Below are 23,877 nucleotides of genomic sequence, written 5' to 3'. Positions count from 1 at the left end.
CTGACCACTCTTTCAGTGAAGAAATTTTTCCTAATATCTAATCTAAACCTCCCCTGACGCAACTTGAGACCATTTCCTCTTGTCCTATCGCTTGTTACTTAGGAGAAGAGACCCACCTGGCTACAACCTCCTTTCAGGTAGTTGGAGAGAGCAATCAGGTCTCCCCTCAGCCTCCTTTTCTCCAGGATAAACAACCCCAGTTCCCTCAGCTGCTCCTTGTAAGACTTGTGCTCTAGACCCTTCACCAGCTTCATTGCCCTTCTCTGGACACACTCCAGCACCTCAATGTCCTTCTTGTAGTGAGGGGCCCAAAAGTGAACACAGCACTCGAGGTGCGGCCTCATCAGTGCCGAGTAAATGGGGACAATCACATCCCTAGTCCTGCTGGCCACACTATTCCTGATACGAGCCAGGATGCTGTTGGCCTTCTTGGCCACCTGGGCACACTGCTGGCTCATTTTCAGCCAGCTGTCAACCAGCACCCCCAGGTCCTTTTCTGCTGGGCAGCTTTCCAGTCACTCTTCCTCAAGCCTGTAGCGTTGCATGGGATTGTTGTGTCCCAAGTGCAAGACCCAGCACTGAGCCTTGTTGAACCTTGGCCTCGGCCCATCAATCCAGTCTGTCCAGATCCCTCTGCAGAGCCTTTCCACCCTCGAGCAGATCGACACTCCTGCCCAATTTGGTGTCATCTGCAAACTTACTGAGGGCATACTCAATACCCTTGTCCAGATCATTGATAAAGATATTAAACAAGACGGGCCCCAAGACTGAGCCCTGGGGAACACCACTTGTGACTAGTTGCCAACTGGATTTAACACCGTTCAACAGAACCCTCTGGGCTTGGCCTTCCAGCCAGTTTTTTACCCAGCAAAGAGTGCACCTGTCTTCTGGTACAGTGTTAAATAAATAACAAAGTTGATTAATACAGTCAAATGAAAATCCCCCCAGCTTCTAAGCTGTCTCTTATGAAACAAATAGATGCCTTATCATTCTGACTCACTGCCATCATATCCCTTCCTCCGATCTCCAGCTGGGATACCTTCCTTTTGTTCAACTTACCAACAGCAACAGGCTGCACAGCTTCTGGGAAGACCTAGTGTGGGGATTTCTTATGGAGAAGTTGGAGCTGAAGCCACCAAGCCATGCCTCTGGGCACTCACATCATCTTCTCATCACACCACTTTCTCTCCTGCCTTTTGTCTTCCTCTGGCAACTCAGCTGGTGCCTCAAGCCACAGCACAGTGAGATCTTCAGGGGTACAGATTCTGTATTTTGAGATGACAGAGCATTAATTGGGACTGTGGCTGGGGCCTCGTCCTGTGCTATACTATAAAGGATGAAACAGAACAGGTGAACTGTTCTGCACTTCGCTCTGCTGGCTTCACTAGAATGTCTGTCAATGTTCATCTGCCTTTTTAATTCATCTCTTTGCTCCAGCTACAGAAGAGGTTCAGGAGCCAGTGCTCAGAATGAAAGACAGGGTGAATCCAGACCCTTTCAGTTTGAGATTTGCACATCATTTCCACCCCCCTTTTTAGGGACTAGATTTTGTACACCCACCTCAGACGATTAATTGTGCCATGCAAAACTTACCGAAATTAGCTCTGCTGATTTCCAAAGTTTGCTCACCATCCCAGCAACTCTAGGGGGTACAAATCTCCTCTTTCAGACCCACTGGCACCTCATGGAATTGGCGTGGCTTGGCGATTTTATCCCCCTCCTGTTGGACGTGATCGTGAGCCCAGCTCACCTCTGCCATTTGGAATGGCTTTCACTGCTGTTTTTTTTTCCAGGAAACAGAAATCACAATTGCTTTGGAACAAAGCAGGAATTTTATTTTTTTCTTCTTCATACATAATAAAATCGTAACTGTTGCTATAAACCTCACACAGCTTTTTCCACCTGGACTATTGACTGCGCTGCTGCCATGACAGCTGAGAAATGACGGTCCCTTCTACCTGGCCCATTTATTTCCCCGACGGAGGCTCCCACAGGCTTGCCGCAGTGGCAGACACCCACATGATTCACCAGGGACTGTTTGCCTTGGCCTGGAGGTTCTCCACGCGGGGAATGGGATTTCCATTCCCCGACGTTTCCCTTGGTCGGCTTCCCTGGAAGGGAGCGCAGGCCCGGCCCGGGGAGCACGGCGTTGGCGGGAAGGATGTCGCCGGTCCGGTGCTGAGCCTCCAGACCAAAACCACATCGCTTTCCTCTAGCGGGGACCCCACGGTCCTCTCCTGCGGGGAGAGCCCCCTCAGCCGGGGCAGGCACTCCTCTTCGGGACTGGAGGAGCTCCCCCCCCCGCCCCCGCCGCCTCCCTCTCGCAGCTGGGCCAGGTCTGACAGGGAGCAACCGGCAGCGGGGCCGAGGTGCGCAGCGGGCGCGGGGCGGCGGGGCCGAGACTGGGCCACTGCAGCCGGGAGCCCGGAGGGGCGGGAGGGAGCGGGATCGGCAACCCGCGTCCCTGACGGGTCTGACGGGAGGGAGCGGGTCCCACGTCCCTCGGGGGGCAGACGGGAAGGCGTGGGGCCGACGGCCCGTGTTCCGTGAGGGCCGTCGATCACGTTTTTCCCTCACGGCAGGCGGGAGGGAGCGGGAGGACAGCCCGCGTCCATCCCGCGGGACAGGCGGGAAAGAGCGGAACCGCGTCCCTGACGGCGGAGGCGGTTGAGGAGAGGGGCCCGGCCACCCGCGGCTGCCTCCCGGGGCTGCGCGGGGAAGAGCCGGCTCTGGAGGGCTGGGCAGGGAGGCCGGTGTCTCCCTAACGGGACTCCCCCATTCCCTGCCCTCAGTACGGCTGAGCCGGGCTACGGCCGCTCGGGGACGGGGCTAGCGGGAGGCAACAGCTCCCCTCAGCCCGCGGCGCTCCCGGGGGGGCGGGAGGGGGAGCGCCGTCCGGGGCCGCGCCGAGGGGGGAGGAGGCGATCCCGCGCTCGCTCCCGGCCGCCGCCGCTGCCCGCCGCCGAGCGGAGCGGCCCCGCCAGCCCCTCAGGTAAGCCCGGCTCTGCCGCCCGCGCTGCCCTGCCCTGCCCTGCCCCGCCTCGCTTCTCTCGTCCGTCAGGCGGGTCCGCGGCGCACTGCCCGGCGCATCGTAACCCCCCTGCCTCCCGCGCCGCCCGGCGGGGCTTGGCATCGCTGACACCTCCGGGGCACGGCACAGCCTGCGGTCACCCCCGCCCAAGGGCCCCGGCTCGGCGGAGGGACGGTCCTACCCCGCGGCGGCGGTGCCCTGGGGGCCCCTCCGGGTGACGGGGCTGCCGGGGAGCGCTCCGCGGCCGGCGAGGGCCTGGCGGGGAGCGGGAGGCCGAGGCAAGGGGCCGCGGCGGGGTCCGGGCTGGGTTAGATGCTCGCTTGCTGGGTCCTGCTGGAGTGGTTTGCTGCTCGTGTTTCAGCGGCGGGAGAACTGTTTCCCTTTCCTTCCTACTGCATGGGTCTGAGCAAACTCCCCATATCGCTTCTTCCCCGTGCATGCTTCAGTAACTCATTTAACAGTGTATGCGCTGTAAGGAAAAAACCCCACTATATTTTAAAGTCACGGCTTATCCCCGTGCAGTGGGTGCAGCCCTGCAGGTAGCTCTGCGCTGGAGCAGTCACCTCTGACATGCAGCCTGGGAGCTGCCCGGGTTTCCTGAGAGAACTGCGTTTGCTGGACTTGGAAGGAGTGGAGAACGGTTTGGTGCATGTAATATACTTATCCTGGAAACCCAACCTAGATGGTGCTCTTTAATCTTATAAAAATTGTGGAATCTTTAATGACCACATATTCCTGTCTCAGAAGACAGTTCTTTCCATGTCAGACTGGCCGCTGTCACTGCCTAACTGTGGGTTAGTGTTGACTGAGAGGGGAGAATGCAACCTACCGATTTATGTAATAATTTCTAAATGCTTGGGTTTTCTTTTGGGGCCATCATTCAAGGGCTGAATGATCCTGACTGAGATCTGAAAAGGGGACATGCTGTGTTAACATATTATAGCTGTGCTACTGTCAGGCAGCTGACTACTTCAGAAAAAATTATCATACTGAATCTTATCATAAATTCTCCTTAAATCAAGAGCTTAATAAGATACAGATATGGCTTTTCCATAAAATCCTACAAAATCTACAAAATAATTTTTGAATCATAGACTTTTCATATAGATGTGTCAGCTTTAAGCACCAGATTTTTTAAACTTTTCCTCGTGTACTGTATATCACTATAACTATATTCATCAAATTGAATTTGATTTATTTTATATCCTAAGAAAATGTAGCACTCAGTTACACAAGGCTGCAGCTAAGATCCTCAACCTTGCACTCAATATTAACACCTAATTACTTTACGTGAGTCTTTCATTGACTTTGCTGGGATTTCTCACGAACAAACTAACGCGCAGTATAGTACTTATAAGCTGAGACCCTGGGACCCAGCTGTAACAGTAAAAGATGTTTTAGTCAGTCCAGGCAAGCTAGGGAAATGCTAATCAGATCTGAATACTCACCCATGACTTATAAACTATCTCCATGGGAGGGTAAAAGACTAAGCACTGCTATATAATTATAATCTGGACATCATTAACAAGCTCCTTTTATATAGTGTACTCATTGTTAGACTGTGTTTTCATTACAAGCAAGGAGTATCTGGAATGGAGTGGTTTTAATCCCCAAATTATTGTTTTACGCTGGTGCTGGTACTAGGGACAGTGTGGGTTTGCAAATAAATTTCAGAACTACTGTATCCTTTTTGTAAAAAAAAAACAACACCTTTCTGTTTGCAGTTAACAGTCTTATTATGGTTTGTGACTGTACTTCATGAAGACAAAACTAAGCAGCCCACATATGTATTATATGTCATATAATATATGCTTTCATATAAATACCTACTCTTCATGGTAAAAGTGAAGTTTCTCAGTTTTCCCATGCTACTTTTCTGGGAACTTTGTGGAAACTCTGATGTCTAGATCAGTTTCAGAACCAGAAAGTGCAAATGAGTCTTCCCCAAAAGAACAAGATAATGAAAAGGTCTATTGTCCAAGTGGCAACTGAAGAAAATCATAAAGTGGAGACTGATGCTGTCATAAAATAAGAATTCCACTGCTAAAGCTTGCTGTCTGACCACTGGAAACTATGTGGAGTAAACCATACTATGGGTGCACTGTTCTACAGCATCGCTGCTAACTTTTATATGGCAAGTTTCTGAAATTACTGAAATGGTCGTCTGCTTCTGTTCTGAGCAGGGGTTGGACCTGATGACCTACAGAGTTCTTCCTATCCTAAATTATTGTATTATTAGTTTTACAGCAGTGATATTGGGAAGTCTATATGTGATTTAGATGAATGACTTAAAAATAACTAATAGATCCCTTAATGTTTTTTGTTTCATTAGAGTTGTAGAAAATTAAATTATACATGTAGTACATATACTCTAAGCCCTTTAGATAACTGAGTCCACTGTGTGAAAGTCCTACCGTGATATTTACACCTCACAATAAAATTTAATGCTGATCTTTGCTCTTTCTGATAAGCTGTATGTTTTGGGGTGTATACTTATTGAGACACGTGTGTGCTTATCTGACCTCTGTGCTTGGATAGGCAAGTTTTTCTTCCCTCATCCCCAATACTCCTCTGGTGCCTTCCAGAATGCAGTTGCCCTCCTGTATCCTGTAACACCTTCAGCTACACTCTGCATACAGGTACTTGGGTACAGCGTTGGGTTTGTGGGAATATTTGGCTACCAAATGTCATTCACCTCCCTTCTAGGAACTGCTCTATAGTGCATTTTGGGTCTTCTCTTTACTGTTTCAAAATCTAAGTTAATTTAGTCCACTGTCACATTTGATTTTATTAGTCCAGGATACAACTCAGTTGTGCACACTTGTAGCAGCAGTCAGCATAATTAGGTACTAATGGAGTTTTTTTCAGCTGCAGCCCACATCCTATACAAGGCAGGGAGATCTCTCAGTACAGAGAGCACTGGAATATCCTTTTAGCTGCTGAGGCAGGGATACGTGCAGGATGAGGAGGACCATATGAAAACAGAGGAAACAAAGCTGGAAGACTTTGTGAATCTGTGGTTGTCATCCTGTCCCCATCACTATGCAGCCATGTCTGGAACAGGTGAATTGCCATCAGATCCTAGGATCATGCCCTTCTGCAGACACAAAACAACAACGTGTGGCCATAAAACTTCCTGTCAGGAAGCAGACCTTCATGGACCCATGCAAAGAATTTGTCCCAGTCTTGTCCCTTGTTGCAGAAAATCCAGTGCATCATTTGGTGGAACAGGATGACAGTAGAGCAATCCTTTGTAAGGATGAAAGCAAGGTGATCCTTCTTGCTGATGTGCTAAATATCATCCTCCTGATTGTGGCCAGCTGCCCCCACACACCACCTGCAAAGCTAGGGACAGGGATCTTATGATGTTGAACTCTGTAGGGCTCTATAGCTAGTTTTCAGAACTGGAAAATGCCTGTGTCAGCAACTGGTGCAGAAAGATGGAGGAAACTATTAATAAGTCTATGTCCTGACACCCATGCCACACAAATTATTTTAATGAGTAATGGACTAGTAATGCATGTGCTGGCTTGTGGATAGTGAAGTACCTTGGAACATGTTGTAAATGATAGTTAACAGGGCTTTACAGTACCTGTTGTCCTTAATTTTTTTAATTTCTGAGGTGATGGGATTGAGAATGAGATATTTTGTGGCTTTCATGTAATAAGAGCTCATTGGTTTTCCAAGTAACTCAGCATGCTTGCTAACTTGGGGACACAGACTCTGATGTTATTGACTTATATAGAACGCTTGCAGTTCCTTTAACGTCAGTAAAAGTTTTTTATTTGATCTCTGTTTCCTGTTACCTTAAAAATGGGTAGATAATGAGTGCTGCAAGAACTTCAGAATGTTTTTCCTTTTACACACTTACGTTTTTTACAACTTAAAAACACTGAAGTTACATCTGCTGGCAGCTTAAAGTAAATGGCTGTCTCAACTATCAAACAAGGAAAGCCGAAGGCAGCCTCCCTAGTAGTAATAACTGCTGCCTCTGGTGCTTTTTTGTCTTCCCTTCCAATCTATGATGAGAAATTAAATAGGATTCAAGAGAGGGGATATTATCTGCAGTTATTAAACTGGCGTCAATGTTGCAGGTAGCTGCTGAGAATTTCCCCTTCTGTGCATTGTGCCAGTGTTGGTGGCAGCTGGAGAAGGTGGAGAGGTAGGGTTTTGTGGAGTTCATGTTTCTGATTTAGCCTTCAAAGGGAACTTCTGCAGGATGAGGAAGGAGAACATCCAGAGGAGCAGGAAGCATGACTTGAAACATATTACTACCTCGGTTTTCCAATTTCTTTTTCAGCATGATCTGCGCAGCAGAAACAGGTACATTTTTAAGGTACCTGAATGAAAAAAGGTGGCCTTCAAGGCCAGTGGAAGGGTTTCTCGATTCTGTGTGAAAGAAATTTCCCTGAAGTGGGGTAAGAGGTGGAAAGACACTGACTTCAGCATGAGCCACAGAGCATCTCTTCTCCCTTGACATTATTTAAGAGTTATCACAGTGAAGAGGACAAATCTTAATAACGTGCACTATGCAGTGGAGAAGGTAATTGATTTATCACCACTGACACTAAATATTCAGTAGTGTCTCTGTCCAAAACAGCCATCAATCTCTTATGAGGATACTTCCATGGAAAGATATTTGAAAGGGTAGAAACAGGCTTGTGTTGTTTGAGTGCTGTCCAGCAAAAGAAATAGGTGTTTTAAAGATGAAGTCCCAATTTAATTTTTCAGTATCTTTTCTCTATAGTTCATGAAAATTAAAAATCCATAAGAGTGCATCAGAAAAATTATTCTGTTGCATGGATATATGGCTAAGCAAGCACAGGTAAAATTGGTAAGAAAACACCATAGAAATATTTAGCTCTTGACTAGCAGCCATTTAGGGAGCAAGGGAAGCCCGAAAAGAACAAGAAAGCCTGTCTGTTTACTTGCCATCTTCTAGAAGAATCTCCTCCTTCATACCAAACTTCTTCAAGACAGCTGTAGTTACCGCAAGCAGCCCTCACCAGATTGTACCTCTGTGAGCAGCAGTTGCCTCTTCTCTGATAGGAGCTTCTTTGCGTGTCCAGCAGACCAGTGTGCTGCACTGACTCTTCCAAGGTTGCTGTGAAAGCCCTGCATAGGACCATCTTCCTCTCTCTATGGGTGGAAGAATCACAGAATCATAGAATCATAGAATGGGTTGGGTTGGAAGGGACCTTAAAGATCATCTAGTTCCAACACCCCTGCTGCAGGCAGGGACACCCTCCACTAGACCACATTGCCCAAAGCCTCATCCAACCTGGTCTTAAACACTTCCAGGGATGGGGCCTCCACAACCTCTCTGGGCAACCTGTGCCAGTGCCTCACCAGGAGCAGAATGGAGCAGGGGAAGGCAGTGTATCTGGTGCTCAACCTGGTTGAGCCCCATGGATTGCCACACATCCTCTTGGTGTCTTTTGCTTTTGAGGTATTTGGGATGTTTGTCATACAGTGACTTGGTCTTGGGTCTGCCCAGGGGAGCTGGCTGAACGCTGCTGCTGTGATAGCTGGAATCCAAGTGCTTGAAACATATTTTCCAGGTAGCCACAAAAGTACGTGTTTGTAAGTTTGGTACTTTGGGAATGTGTTCTCAGCTGGTAGAGCAAGGGTTAGCCAGCAATGTGAAGCTACAAGGGGCTGTGCCAGCAGCCTGGTTTAGCCTGCTGGGAAAATGAGGTGCTAAATACCAAATGTGGTGCAATAAACACCATCCCGCTTCTAGAGTGAAGACAGGGGACCTTACAGAAGACCCAGAAAATAAACAGAAAACTGTGGGAGAACAGTATGCGGAGAAGACGTGCAAACACAATACAAACTGGTCATGTAAAAATGCAAGCAGTAGTGGACACAAATATGTACTTGGAACTAGAGCAGAGCACACGTGTCCAGACTGTCATCACCTCAGAAAAGCAGCACAGAAGCTTTTGGTGTGGATGAGAGAGTGGCAACAGGCTTGGGTCAGTGGCATCTGTTACCCCATACACAGCCTTTGGCTTTGGGAACTTGTTTTTTTCTCATTGAAAATGGATGCAATTTCACTTTAATCTTTATTTTAGATTATCTTATATATCAAAATTTTTAAGACAAGGGAACTAAAGCTCTCCTCTGTTAAGCATTGCTTTCTTTTGAAACAGTATTTTAAAACACTGTTTGTGAGGGTAGGGAATGTGTTGATAATAGATCTTTTTTTTAATGAGAATTGGATCTTTTTTGGTGGAACTGAAAGTAGGCTTATTTTCTGGTTATCAGGCTGGTAAAGATATTGAGATCTAAGAATCTATGGTTTCTGAATCAAAATGAAATATTATTGAACAATAGAAGTTATGTTAAGTTTGAATAAAAAGATCCCCAGAAAACTAGGCACTGTTATTCAATGCTTCTGTTTCTTTTCTTTAGTACCCCTTCTTACTTTTCAAAAGGACTGGTAAAATCATACAAAACTGAAAATTTACTGCTTTAATATGTTTCAGAATTTAGTGACAGCTAAAGAATGCTTATGTAGCCATTTTGGTTTATATGATCAGCTAATCATATGATATTTACATGCCTTATAAACATTTTCCTACAGAATTCAAAGACGAAGTCACAGCAAACAAACATTTGTTTTTTCTTATTTCTGAAGTTGTTTCGGGACATTCATGAGCCTGGTGAATTTGAAATTGCTACCAAATATCAAAAATAACTACAAGGGTATAAAATGTGTTATGTGCCAGAATGTGGAGGGTTTAGTTTGGGGTACTTTGCAGAGCTGGTAGGACTGTCCTGAGTCACTTCTTTATCTTGGTTTTCTTTGGCATCATGCTCTTAGTGGATGGTTCAGCAACATGTGAAGGGGTTCTACCACGCTGGTGTTGGTTCTCTGTGGGTTCTGCCATCAGGAACAGGTAAAGCAGCTTTACCAGTCTCCGCAGCTGTTTAGGATGGATAGGAAGGAGGGATGGGTTAGGGCACTGATAACTAGGTAACAGCCAGATAGCCCTATTGAACAAGCTGTTCGTGCCTGGTTCGTGTGACAGCCTTGCTAATAAGTGTGAGAAATATTTCTCTATGCTCCTTAGCTCTCTGAGCATGGCTTCTATGTTTCTAAAACATTGGTGTCAGAACTGGCATGTAGCCTTGAGGTTCATTTGCCTTGCATTTTGAAGGAACAGGCCAGAGACAGAGGAGGCCCCTGTGCAGAGCCCTGTGTTTGTTGCTGATGTCCTGAGAAGTGAGGAGACAACCTGGGAGAAGCTTTCATTGGTCATCTCCAGCAGTAACAACTGTTGCCTCCAGCAATATTTTGTCCCATTTTCAGTGGTGTGTGCTGTTTGCAGTGTCCATCTGTTTCTGACTAGAGCACTGGAAGTACTCTACCAATAATATCATACAGGAGTCCATGCTGCTAGGGCTCCAAAAATTTAACTTTTTTGTGGCTGCTATTATAACTGTTTACATACATCTCCTTCCTAGTTTGAATGTCCTTAAATCACGTTTTGCTTGTTACTGAATAACATGAAATGTTTAAGCAAGGCTGGGTATTTTGAGTGCAAAGACTCAGCTCATTTTGCTCTCTGGCATATACACCAGAAACTTGCATTTGTGTTTGGGGATGCTGAGTAGGATACACCAAAGGAAAAATAGATTGATAGACAGAAAAATAGATCAATGCGTAATGGTTGTGTGGGACAGACTGAAGAATAATGTATAAAATCTCTTTATTAGAGAGAAAATATTTACTCAGAATTTTATATTCTGCCAGTGAGTACCTCATGGTGGGAAAGAAAAATCAGTTCTGAGTTGGGGCATTTCATTGCCTTCTGTTACAGATCTGTGGCTGTATTTGCTTATCCAGACCCTATTAAAATTGTTTTCAACATCTTAGTTATTTAACCAAGAATTACTGCTAAAATTTGCATTCAGTTTCAGGTAGAACAGATTTTTGGTTTGAAAGTGGGTAGTTTTATCCATTTCTTGTACACCTAGGGGAGCTCTTGATTAAGCTTCATCATATCACCAGTTCCAAGGCTGAATCTAGCTCCTGTGAGATGCTCTCTTCACAGCCCACGACAATCAAGTTTTGGGGGAAGATAGATGGAATCACCGTCAGAGGAAGCCCACCGACAGGAGATGTGGTCAGATGAGCCTTTAGCACGCCAGGCTTAGCTCTCTGTTTGTGGGCAGATTCAGCCATGGCCTAACAAACTCCTGGGCAGGAATCATCTCTGAGTGTAGGAATTTTGCCTGTTAATTTGTTCTGTGTGACAAAACTTCTCTGTAATCTATGGCAAGCTCATTGCCGGTCCTCAGAAGTCTCCTTGAGTAAACAAGGTTCATTCTGTACTGTTATCTTCATGCTAGCAACCACAGACAGGCTTCTGAAAAGGAAGCATGAGCTGTCACCAGTTCTTATTTATAGTTGCTGTTTCTGGAATATATTCCCTTCTCTTGTTTTAATTCTCCAAGATTTTCTGAAGCAAGTATTCCTGACACTACGAGAACCATTAAACTTCTGAAAAAATGCAATGGAGTGCTGAGTGGAGTAATGAAAATATATTTGTGTCCTCCTTGAACTTGTTTATGCTGACAGGTTGACTGAAACAAAGTTCCTTTTCTTATTTTAAAAATACTTTATTATTACAAAAGATTGTAAAAGTCAATACTTTTTAAATGTTAACTGTGAACTTCAACTAACAATACTTATAAACACTATGCAGGGTCTGCAAACTGCTACTTTATGATGTAGATCTTTTTTCTTGAAGGTGTAGGTATTATTCCATACCAGTATACCTGGTATATGATGGGAGGGCAGCAGTGCAGCTGGGTGGCTGATATGGTTAGAGTGTATCTTTTTGCGTAATCAAAGAGATCATCTCCTTCTGTACTGCAGTTTCACATCCTTGAATGTCCCTCTGTTTCTTGAAGATGAAGAAAATGATTGCATGCATCTTTCTGCTGTTTGGACATATTCTGCTTTCCACTGTCTCTGTCATGGCAAAAGATCTCCCTGGAGGACGTTTCATCCGAAGAAGGGATGTTAACTCACAATCTCTACTAGGTAAGTTACCCCACAAACTCAAAAAAGCCAAACACCACCACCAAAGGTCATCTCAAATACAAATGATAAAAGGCATGAGTAGCTGGCCAAACCTTGGCTGAGTTAGTTTATAGTAAAAAGGAGATTGCCATTTGCAAGCAGGAATAATATAAGAAAAATTTGTTGATTGGTTAGCAGCTGTTGAAAGAAGGTATTTACTTTTGGAGTACAGATCTACTTTATATGTAAGTGGTATGAAATAAATATTTGCTACAGGATTGTTGTCTTGGAAAAAAGACCTTATTTTCACTGTTTAGAGAAAATACATATTGGTCCATGGAGGTTCTGTCAAAGCTGCCTTTTGCCATGCCAGCAAGTTTTAGCTGTCTATATGTGTATGCTGTGCATAATGATGATTGAATGCAAATCAATGGCTATTGAAATCAGGCTTGTCATTACAGTACTTGATGTTAATCCCTTCATTTTGTCTGGTTAATTTTATTTATAATGAGTAGCTCATTTTTCTTCTTTTGCCAAAAAATCTGAGGACAGAATCTAGCAGTTTTAGCTTATAGCTGTCATATTTTAAAACATAAGGATCATCTCTCTCTTGTTGATCATTGCCTGTACGTCATCAAGCAGTTTGCTGGTCAACCTTTTCATCTGCTAACAGTTTGTGACTTAGAATAATTCTCTTTTGCTTATTGTTTAAAGTAATTGTCAGATTATGAAAACATAGCATGGATGGGGCTTTGGACACAGCCCATCGTTAAGGATTCATGATACACATCAATAGTAGATTTAAATGGATATCTCTCACCAGCCACTGGGAGATGTTAAGTGGCCTGCCTCCCCATAAAGGTGACCTAACCTAGGTAAACATGAGGAATGTAAAATGTCCTGCAGAAGATTTATTGGGAAGAAAGAAGAAACAAAGCTGGAACATGGGGGAATGGGTGACAGAGAGGGGAGCATCAAGTTTTACCAGAGAAACTCTTCTCCAAACAAAGCATAATCCTTGAAATTTATAAAATTCCATGAAGTGCCATTCACAATCCGTCCTTTGTTAACTTAAACCCATTGGTTTTCAATTCCTATAGAACAAATTTAAGCCAAATGACAAAAGATTTCCCTTTCTTATTCACCTTTCTCAAAACTAATAGATGTGGTCTTGAGACACTTACAGTTCTGCAGCTGAAGGCTGAAAACTACAGCTCTGGAGATCTAGTCCATCAAAAATATGGATGTGGAACAGCAAAGAGAGATATCCATATTCACACCTTTCTCAACAAAACTCTCAGACTTTTTAAAATCCTAAATTTTAAAATGTGATTAAATAGCAACCCCTCCTGAATATTTTAGGGTCCCCAGCAAATACCTTAAGTGAGCTTATTAATTTAAGAAATAAACTACCTGTCTCTTTAGAAAATGAATGCAATAGCAAGGTGTTATGTGGAGAAACTAAAAGGTGTCACGTTTCTCAGCTTGCCTTTTTCCCTATGAGTTTTTAAATTGCTTTTATAGCCTCTTTTTCTTATTTTAAGTAGTAGAAAATATATCAAAATAATCAGCACTCCATATAAATCAAAATATGTAGATTAAATTATTTCTTTCTTCTTTCAAAAGCCAAGCAATTTGTGGTCCCTGCATTTGGAAAATTTTGGATCCCTATTCATTTTGGCATGTGCAGGATGCAAACAGTTCTGGCAGCTCTGGCTGAAAGAACCTTTTCAAGACGTTAAATGATGCAAGAAACTTGGGACATTCCCTGGTCCAGCCCATAAAAGTACGTGGCAGTTTGGAGTCAGACTCTTGGGCCTTGCATTCTTTTACAATAAATTAGGTCACCTGCGTCAAATTCAGCAGCGCATATAAACAGTGGCATGGTTATAACATGCCTTTCTGTAAAGAACAGAATGTGTAAAATGCATGCCACTCTGCTGGAAAGCTGTAGTGTTCCTCAAATGACATGAGAAAGAACAGGGCCAAACCATGATTTCAGTGACATGGTCTATTGACTTAATAAAATCACTCCATAATTATAGCAATTTAACAGGGATTAGAAGCTATCCCATTCTATGTAATATGTATATTATAAACAGTGGTGGCAATGATAACTGCTGCTCTTGTGGAAAGACTTGATTGGCAGGTAAAGGTGAGCAATATAGCTGCAAAGAACAGATACCTGGAAAAGTAAAAAAAATTCAGGGGGGTTTTTTGTTGGCTTTGTTTTTGGGGGGTGGGGGAGGGGAGGTCTCTATGTTTTTAGGACTAAAACGAAGGATTATGCTATGCAAATATTAGTAGCGTTAAAATAATTTTATTCCCTTTTCCTTCTTTTTACCAATTTTTAAAACAAAACTGTACTGCTGTGCTAACTATTTACTGGTAAAATACTAGTAGTGTCCATGTACAGAAGTAAAAGTCCTTGCTCCAGGAAACTGACAGCATAAATAAGCAAAATGGAATGGATTAAAAAGTCCTGTGGGATTGTCCACATAGAGATAAAAGTACTTTGGGATCCAGTTTAGGAGGATTTAATTTTTTGGCTGCCATACGCTAATACTTCATAGATTTCTTAATTGTTTTGTTAGGGCTAATAGCCTATACGTTTTAACAAAGGTTTCAGAAGGAATGAGCTTCGTCTTTTCTATGTTTTTCTTATCCCCAGTCTTTCTGCTAAACTTCAGTGTGTGTTGTTTTAATTTGGCAGGTCTTTGTGTCACTTACTGTTGTTTAAAATTATTATTGCTATAGCTAATAATTGCCATTAAAGATCTGAAATCTTTTGTGCAAGAATCAATTGGACATAAAGTTTTTGGAACTCTCTGTGTGGCCCTTGGAAGCCAAACTGCTTTGCAGGTTTTTCTTTCTTTAAACACTGAATCAGACTTCAAAGTATTTAAAACTTGTTAATTGTGCCAATTCAATTAAATTTGTTAACATTTTCTTAAATCTTTCTTGCAGCATATTAGTTGTAGAACATGTGTAGTTGCTTTAGAGGTAGAAAATAGACGTTATTTCTCACAATAACAGAATTTGTATTAGGTTGCTGGAAAATATTCTTTTAATGTAGGTGTATTTATGTTTAAAGGATTGTTTCCGTAGTCCTGCAAGATCTTGTGAAATAACAGAAAGAAATAGAATGGTCTGTTTGTCTTTCCTGTAGCAGAGGGCGGTTGCCTCTTCCCTTACGTGACATATGAACTAAATTTTGCCTTCTCTTTCCCCTCATCAGTAACTGGAGTATTGGATGTTTGGCCTTATCCTGATTCCTTAAAGGAAATTAATCTTTGGTTTTAGGATCTTCTCTTTTAAAGGCTTTATCAGAGCTCTGAAGAGTTTTACTTAGCTTTCTGACGAAATCATTGTTCCTGCTGAGTGCAGCTGCTTTGTTAGGTTACACACAGATCACTGAAAGCATAGTTTGCCAGCTTAGCATTGCTTTTTGGATACTAAAGAAAAGCAGTAATGGGAGTATACTTGGCTACATGGTTTTAAAGATAAAATGATGTTTGTTACATTAGCTAATTCCCTTCAAATATAACTGGACTTCTGCACCTAAAGAGACTGCTGAAGAGCTGTGTCAGTTGTCCGGAGTGGTGATTCCCACACTGCGATTTCAAGGCCACGGTCAGAGGTCCACAGCACCTTTCAGTGGGTGCCCTGTCCAGAAGCAACATGTGCCCAGTCCTTGCAAGATGTAGCTTTTTTTAGTGTTTGATGTTGCGGGGTTTTTTGGTAGAGTGGATTTGGGACGTCACCTTACTGCATCTTAATCATTTATTATAAAACAAAGCAAAGCAAAATTTCAACATTGTGGAAAAAACACAAATTTTTATGTTGTGTTGTTTTCTTAGTGAACTCTGTCCTTGTAAACTGGGCATGTATTTAATGGCACGGGTATATTTGTTTAGAGAGCTCTGAAGTGGATGCATGGAAATAATTCAATAAGCTGTACAATAATACTCTTCTGTTCCTCAGGAATATAAAACATGCACCTACCTGTTTTAGAAAATAACTATTTATGTGAGGAGAAAAGCCAATTTACAGGTCATTCCTTTAGATACTACATGATACCAGAAGAAAGAAACTACAAGAGATTAACTGATACTGCACAAAATTGAAACTGAGAGGGGAAAGGAGGCCAAGAAGGAAATGTACTTGGCTCCTATTCAGTAGAAACTGCTGCTAGACGCAAATGTCCCTGTCTGTCTTAAATTATATTTTGCAACAAAATATATAATGACTTATCTCTTGCTTGTATATATATGATTCCACTAATAATATGAAGGGAAGTAATATGAAGTACACAGAGTGCTCATGAAATTTATGAATCACTTGCTACAGGCAGTTAAAATTATTCCAAAAATTCTTATATCCAACCCAGTTCTTAAACTTGAGTGTGTGTAACTTTAGGGCTCAAGAACATTAGCAGGTTAACCATTCTGGGTTAAATTTTAGCCGCAAATCAGAGGGGAAAATGTGCGACAACAGTGAGTCTGGTCCATGATGCTTCTGTGGAGTGCAGATAAGATTTCTGTTTAGTTTCGGTTGAATTCATCGTATATTTATCCACTAAGAGCTGGCCAGAGATCTCTAAATCCTGCTAATGTGAACTGCTGAAACATCATGGGATGATAACTGCTGTAAGAAACTAATTCACAGCCTCAGTATATGTGTGCATGTCTTATTTCTTCTCATAAATACAACCCTGCCCAGTTTTTTTGTCCTCAAACATGTTAATAGACTCATTCATTGTAACTTACTCTGCACTGCAATTGAAGTCAGAATTGTGTAATAACTACATCACATGTTCAACATATTATGCTGTTATAGTATTTGGGGAGATCAGAACTATTCCAGGCAGGAGATAAAGGTAGGAAGAGGTTGCAAATTGCATCTTTTGAATTATCACGTATTTAGTCTAAAAAAGAAGCAAAATCCTAACCAAACTTTTATAAGGATACAAGGTAATCAAATACATATCAATTTAGACTCTCTCTAATCAAAATATAAAATTGCCATATAGAGATGTGTTATGTTTGGAAAGAGAGCGAGTAAAGCATTTCACAGTCTGTCAAATCACCTGTTTCTTCCTTCTGAGGTGTGTAGGTGCATCTTACAATTGTTGTGCCTCAAGGCAATATTAGCAATTGCGTGCTTTGCTTCCCAGTAGCAATTGTCTCAATAGCTGAGAGGTCTCCCGTGGAATTTATGCAAAGTCTTTAAAGTTCAGCTTTCATCTTCATCTCTCTGCTGTCGGCCTCTCCCCTGCAATAGCTGGTGTCCATTATCTACCTGGCTGGGGTCTAAAACAATAGCGAGAAGGTTGCACTTGCTCAGACCACCCAGCTCTTTCAGGTTTCTGGGTTTTGTTTGCAGTGGAAGACCCTCTCTCTGTGGCTCTGAGGCTAGGTAGCCTGCCCTGTGCTGAGGCTGTGCCTCCCCAGCCCCTAACAGGGATCCTGGAGTCTGGGAAGGTGAGATTGGAACGGTGATCATATCCCTGCCCAGCCAGTTGTTCCCTGCAGAAGCTGTTATCCCTTAAGCAGGCCCAACTAATGAGCCATGAGGGCTAGCTGGGACCATGACAGACACCAGGGATTTGTGTCCTTTTCTGAGTGTGCTCATCTGCAGGCAGTTATCAGGGAGATCAGAAAGTCTGGATTTTGGTCTGAGTTAGCAATTTTTAGCCACATTAACAACATTATGCTTGCCAACTGTTGTATTTAGTATTCATTATTAATTTTCAATTCATGTATCAAAATAACATTCACTTTTAAGCCACTTAAAGGGAATTCAGTAATAAGTGTTATATGGATATAATTCTATTTCTAGGAGCACAAGAAATTTTCTTCTATTTCTCTAATGTGTATTTCCTCTAACAAAGCATTTTCTTTTCCCTCCTTCTTCTCTTCTCTCTTCTGTTTGTCTTGTTTTCTTACTTTTACCTTTTTCTTCCTGTTTTTTTCCTTTTTTCCTTTTTTCTTTTCCTTTTTTTTTTAAGTAATTTGTAAGTTTTCCACAAGGAGGAAAGAATATCTGCTGCTAAAGAAAAAACTGAGTCATGTACTAAACTGCAAATGCTCTTTGTATTTCTGAAATTGTTTGTTACAACCCCCACAAATTACTGTAAAATACCATTTCTGTTTGTAAAAGGGTTTGCCTTGACAATAATTCACTGAGTAAAATTACAAACTCTATTCTTATGTGTATATTCTCAAAGAGCTGAAAGCCTCCTCTGTGTATTTTGTTTTGAACGAAGATCAGGCCAAAAGAAGGAACACCGAATGTTCAAGAGTGTGGTGTTTTTGGCTTCATTGCGAGTACTTCAGGTTAATAATTAAAAAGCACATATGTGCAAAATTAACTTGAAAATCCTGGAAACAGCATTTGCATAACTTAAGGAATGGCTCGTTTTATAGACATGAGTGGGTAATCAGACACTATTGTGAATTAAGAGGGACATGCTCTTTAAATTGCTTTGGAAGCTAGAAGAGACCACCTAATTAATTAAGTACTGCTGAAGTGGTAGGACTAACGGTTTGCCGGTGGGCATGATGTCCCGTGCATTTCTGGGGGCAAGACAAAATGGTATATGGCACTATCCCATGATGCTGTTTCTGAAACTGTTCTGGAAAAGAGTCTAATACTTAAGAGTGTTACCAGTGGATAGAAATATGTGGTTTCAGGTCAGCTGATCAATGAGTAATGCTGAGGTTGCTAACAGCTTTCCCCGTAAACAAAGACATGGGCGGCTTTTAAAAAAAGTATGGATAGGAGTTCTTAAAATGTTAAGCTAGTGTCCTGAAAGGAGAACAGCACAAACTCATTAAGGTCACATTTTTTCACTAAATCTTCTACACTACTACTAATGGCTATTTACTTTTTTCTGTTTCTTCTGTAATGATTTCTATGTCCTTCGAGCAGTGCCCCAGGTAGCTCAGGCAAGATAGGAGTTTCAGATCTTCAAGGAGAAAGATACAAAGATCATCTTCTCCCAGGCAACCGCCTTTTTTTTTGTGTTGATTGTGATTTGTTGTTTTACAGATGTGTGCAGGAAAAGAGTCACAGGCAGAGTAAATGCCTCCAGGCTGTCTGTGGGAACTGGATTCAAAGTAGCATCAACTGTGTGTACTATGAGGTTGTTGATTGTGATTTGTTGTTTTACAGATGTGTGCAGGAAGAGGCCCAGGCAGAGTAAATGCCTCCAGGCTGTCTGTGGGAACTGGATTCAAAGTAGCATCAACTGTGTGTACTATGAGGTTTCGCCATTATGGCTCAGAAAATGAATTCCTCTCCTCTCAGGGGTGTGAGCAGCGCTCAGCTGAGAGCATGTAACATTTGTTTCTGTTAGGAAGTGGTGGGTAGATGTCAATGCTGCTGGGACTGGCGTGGGGATATCGGGATGCTTCATCCCTGCATCCAGGTGTTCCCCTGCCTACAAGGGAAAGCAACCCACTCCCTGGTCCTCCTGACCATGAAAGCAGGTTTGACTCCTGGCAGGAAACCCGACAGTTTCCCTCTCAGAACAGCTGAGAAATGCAAAAAGAACTAAGAAACTTGGGAGTATCCCACCGCCATACTTTGGTTTCATGCCAGAGACTGCACCAGTCTCAGTAAAGAAATGGAGAAATACTAGGAGTCAGTCTTGGGACTCTAGGATTAGAGAGACTTTATATTAATAATGACCTTGTTATTTTGGAAAGGATGACAAGGAAGGAATAGAAATAGTGAGGTGAAATGAGAACAAGGTAACAAACCTTCCCGCAGTGACTGATAATGAAGCATTCGCTTAGAAATCTGTGGACAAGAGCCTACGGCTGTACAGTTCTCCCAGAAATTTTGGAAGTTCACAAAAGATTTTGTCAGAGGCAATAAAGAAATGTCTGGAGGCCGTATTGCATTTACAAAGTGTTCCCAGATGAAGAAATTTGTAAGGAGGAATGCCAAACTCATAATGAATCTTTGGGTTAGGGCCAGAGGTCTGTGAGTTTGGGAAAAGGCTCAGAGCAAGGATGGGGCCAGGGAGTATGGGGGCAGGTTTTGGACCCAGGGTCTGTCCCAGAGCTGGTAAGAGGTGGAGTCACCTGCAGGACTGAGCGCAGCACGTGTGTGTGTCAGGAAAGCGGTATGGAACGGTTTCTAACATTTACTTCAGGAACTAGGTATGCTTATATCTGAAATGCACCATACCATCCTTTGTCCTTCTTTGAATTAAAATGAGAAAAAAGAAAAGGGGTGGAAGTTAACTTGCACAAAATGTCTCAGTAGAGCCAAGAAGTGCTTGGAATTACTGCTATTCTTCATTTACTCTTGGCAACAACCACAAAATATGTTTTCCAAACAGGAACAACATTACATTAACTGCTGTGTACTTCACGCTTCATCTTTTACAAATGAAGCTACTGCAGTTTCCTAGAAGGTCTATGTAGGCAATACATAGCTATGTCTTTCTTCCCATCAGAGCATTTTGGTCTTGGTGTATTTATGAATGAATTGCAAATTTGAGTATTCTTTACTTGTATGATTGTATGGGAAGATTAAACCTTCTTGTTGATCTGAAAAATCTTTTGGAAATATCTGAGAACCTGTTAAACCTGATCTTTCTGGCTGGATACTTAGCTAGGGAAAATCAGAATCTGGACTTTAAGAACAAATATTTGACACCCAGCAAGTTCATATATTTTTAGACAAATTTGGTAGGAGTTATACCGAGATTTATAAAGAAAGAAGTTGTAAAGAAAAGAGAGGCAAGTAAGGCTGAGGGCTAGAGGGGAAAAAAATAATAAATGGCAAAGACAGAAGAGAAATTAGGTTTTATAATGTGCTACTGGGAGAATAGTTTTCTCCTCTTTTATTTAATTCTGAGTGAAGACTTTTGTTCTATTACTCAGATAAAATCTAAAAATAAATCTGGTGTTATTGCTGGCAATGTCACAGAACATGTAATTTTTTGTATATACGTTACTGTGGAGTGAGCTAAGAAACACAATATGCTGAGTCTTAAAATTGCCATTAATGCATTACCTGCTCATGCAATAATTTTTCTATGATCTCATTTTTTCTTAAGTGATCTCATCCTTCCTTTTTGCTTAAATTGTCTTACTCTATAACAAACATCTTCATGGATCTAATATTTACTTGTTATAAATTACTTATTCAATGTCTTAACTTTGCTGTAGTATTTACCAAATTGAGCAGCTAACCTCCTTTTGCTTTGCATACAGCAATAGCCTTCCTTAACATTTATCCATTCTCATGTATTAGGATAAAGACCTATATAACCAAATAAGTAATATCCAGATTAAAAATAAGTATTAAGGAGACATAAAGATGTAGGACAACAATAGAAAATAAATAACTCATTTTTAAACAATCAATCTTTTCAAGGGAGCTGGCTTGCAAAAACTTTTGAAAAATCATCATCTAAAACTTGGGTCCTTTGAATGTGTTTGGTTTGAATATTCCAAAATGGAAATGTTTGAGGAAATTAGGCAGTGTCGGGGGACATTCTTGGGCATTCTTGGGCATTGAGACTCCACCATTATTGTTGCTGTTAAACTGCCGGAGCTGTCTCTGGCCCGCAGTGATTAGCACTCCCCAGGCAATCCCTGTGCGTGGTTCAGAGGCTACAGGGGGACAGGCATTATTCCCAGCAGGCAGTTTGCATACAGCCGCTCTGTTTTAGTGGAAAGGTGAGTTTAATGCTGTGGATGCAGGCCAGCTGGCATCTGAGCTTAGCTTGTATCTTAGACTGCTCTCTGGTACTGAGACCAGTGGTATAAACTGGTCTGCTTCTGTACTGGTAAATACCCTGAGCTTACAGAGTGGCTGCATCCACATTGCTTGTTAGGATGGGTCTCTGGCTCATGATACTTCCCATATCATGCCTGAGGATTGTTTGAGAGAATGTTAATTGTCCTAGGCCAAACAATACCAGGAACTGTTCTAATGATTTCATAGCCTAGATGAGTCAGTTGCAATGCCCAGGAAAACTCCCTGGCACTGCTTTAGTTATTTTAAGGCAATGTAGCTTTAGTTAGAAATAAACCGAGAGGGTACAAACTCACTCTCAGACAGACCCTGGGTGGGTGAGCAAAGTCAATGTGAGAGCTTTGTCAAAGCCAAAGTAGGTGTTCAGGACTGAGCATAATTTGCTTTGAGAAAGGAACAGAAGGAAATCTGCAGGGATCAAAGAAAATAATTTAATAGAATTTGCAGCTTTAGAGGCAATTAAGATGCCCAATGAATATTCTTTTAAGCTTTGCTTTATATATCTCTCGGTAATTGGATCCCAGCCGGATTCTTCCAGGGAGAACTGAAATTTCCTTGCATTGTTAATTTTGCAAAGGTGGCATCACTGTAACTATCTTTTACAGACAAACTGGATATTGAGTGGAGAAGGAGAGCATAGGAGAACTATTGACTTGACCTTCCCTTCTCTTCCCTTGCCTTGTCTGTCCTTGTCTTGCCTGTCCTTTCTGTGCCTTGCCTTTGGATAATACAACTCACATCGAGTGTTTTTTTAACTTTTGTGTTGGCAATACAAAACCTCTGCTGACTTAGAATCAGGTTTATGGATGAGTAGTTCTTTTCAATGAATGTGTCACTTTTCATAAGAAGAGTGGAAGGGAATTACTTTCGGGTATGAGGATGTTTGCCAAAGTTGTGAGAAAGTTCCCTGTTGGAGAGCTGGTAAGAGGAAGAGGTTATAGTTTACAGGGCAAGTGCAGAAGCATGCAACTGCTGAAAAGGTATCACTGAAAGTCTGTCTGAGGGGATGAGTGTTCAGATCTGTTAGTCATTACGGATTGCCACTCCTCAAAATACCACCGAACTGGAGTTTTGCTTAGTAAAAGATTTACATTTTATTTTTCATGGAGCCTGTTTCAGCTAAATTCACTTTAAATAATACGGCCTTATTTAAAATCCCCACCAAGTCAGAAGACAAAAAATTTTTAATTTGGAAATGTTTAGTATTTCTATAGACAGAATTTTGCTAGTGAAAGTATTTTTGAAGTATACTGTATTGCATTCAGACTGATAGATTTTTCTTAACTAATATAGCACAATGGGGTGTGTTTCTGGTAGTACTATCCACTAATGCCGCCCAGGTTTTTTCCCACCAAGATTCATGCCTGACTTCAAAATACATAACTGAATCTCTTCAGACTGGGATCCAAATCTCTATATTCGAATTAAAAGTGTTCAACACCATGGCTCTAGTTTTGACTTGTTTTAAGGGAAATAAAATAGCAGTCATTTTACCCTTCTCCCTCCTCTGTCCTTCCCCTCATATATACACACACATACTCTTAGCCTTTTTTCTGTAATTATCTTTCTTTCCCCTTGCTCTGCTCCCACATATCATATCTTAGCATTATCTTTGTATTACAACCATGCTGGAATATTTCATGTTATTTTAGTAAAAATAATTAATAATTAGATATGCCACTAAGATAATAAGATGGAAAGTAGTTAATATGTCAGGATATCTGTATCCCATTAGAACTGGAATTTTGTTTCTGCTCAGTTTGGCTTGCATTCAACATCCTCTGATTTTGAAAGAATAAGCAACTCAAGCATATTCCTACGCTTATGAATAAAGCCATACTGTAGATTGCACATGAATAAATCCAGGCGGTTATTTTTTATTGTCATCAAAGAGCATTTTTATTCTATGCCCACAAATGTTCTTCGTAATCTATGAAAGAGGCCTCTGAGTTAACAAGTGAAAACAGGCATCTTTCTCACCCCTTGCCTTGGCAGAAGTACATGGTTAGCATTCATCAGCAATCACAAG

The 23,877-nt window shown here is 42.0% G+C and overlaps 1 protein-coding gene across 10 annotated transcripts in view; it reads left to right on the top strand.

The window, feature by feature from the left end:
- Positions 1-2,230: 2,230 nt before the first annotated feature.
- MATN2 (matrilin 2) overlaps positions 2,231-23,877 on the top strand; it is a 75,167-nt gene continuing 53,520 nt past the window's right edge. For 6 of the 10 annotated variants that reach the window (XR_008575628.1, XM_054814260.1, XM_054814255.1 and 3 more), the window contains exons 1-2: positions 2,542-2,992; positions 11,922-12,089. Coding sequence is in view for 9 of the 10 variants with exons in the window: in XM_054814260.1 (XP_054670235.1) it covers positions 11,936-12,089 (154 nt within the window). In the remaining variant the exon portion in view is untranslated. The other 4 variants (XM_054814256.1, XM_054814257.1, XM_054814259.1 and 1 more) reach the window with 4 other exon arrangements.

The sequence above is a fragment of the Grus americana genome, chromosome 2 (genome assembly GCF_028858705.1).
Source record: "Grus americana isolate bGruAme1 chromosome 2, bGruAme1.mat, whole genome shotgun sequence".
In the NCBI taxonomy this organism is placed as follows: domain Eukaryota; kingdom Metazoa; phylum Chordata; class Aves; order Gruiformes; family Gruidae; genus Grus; species Grus americana.
Note: the sequence above shows the minus strand (reverse complement) of the source record. Positions and strands in the feature narration are given on the sequence as shown.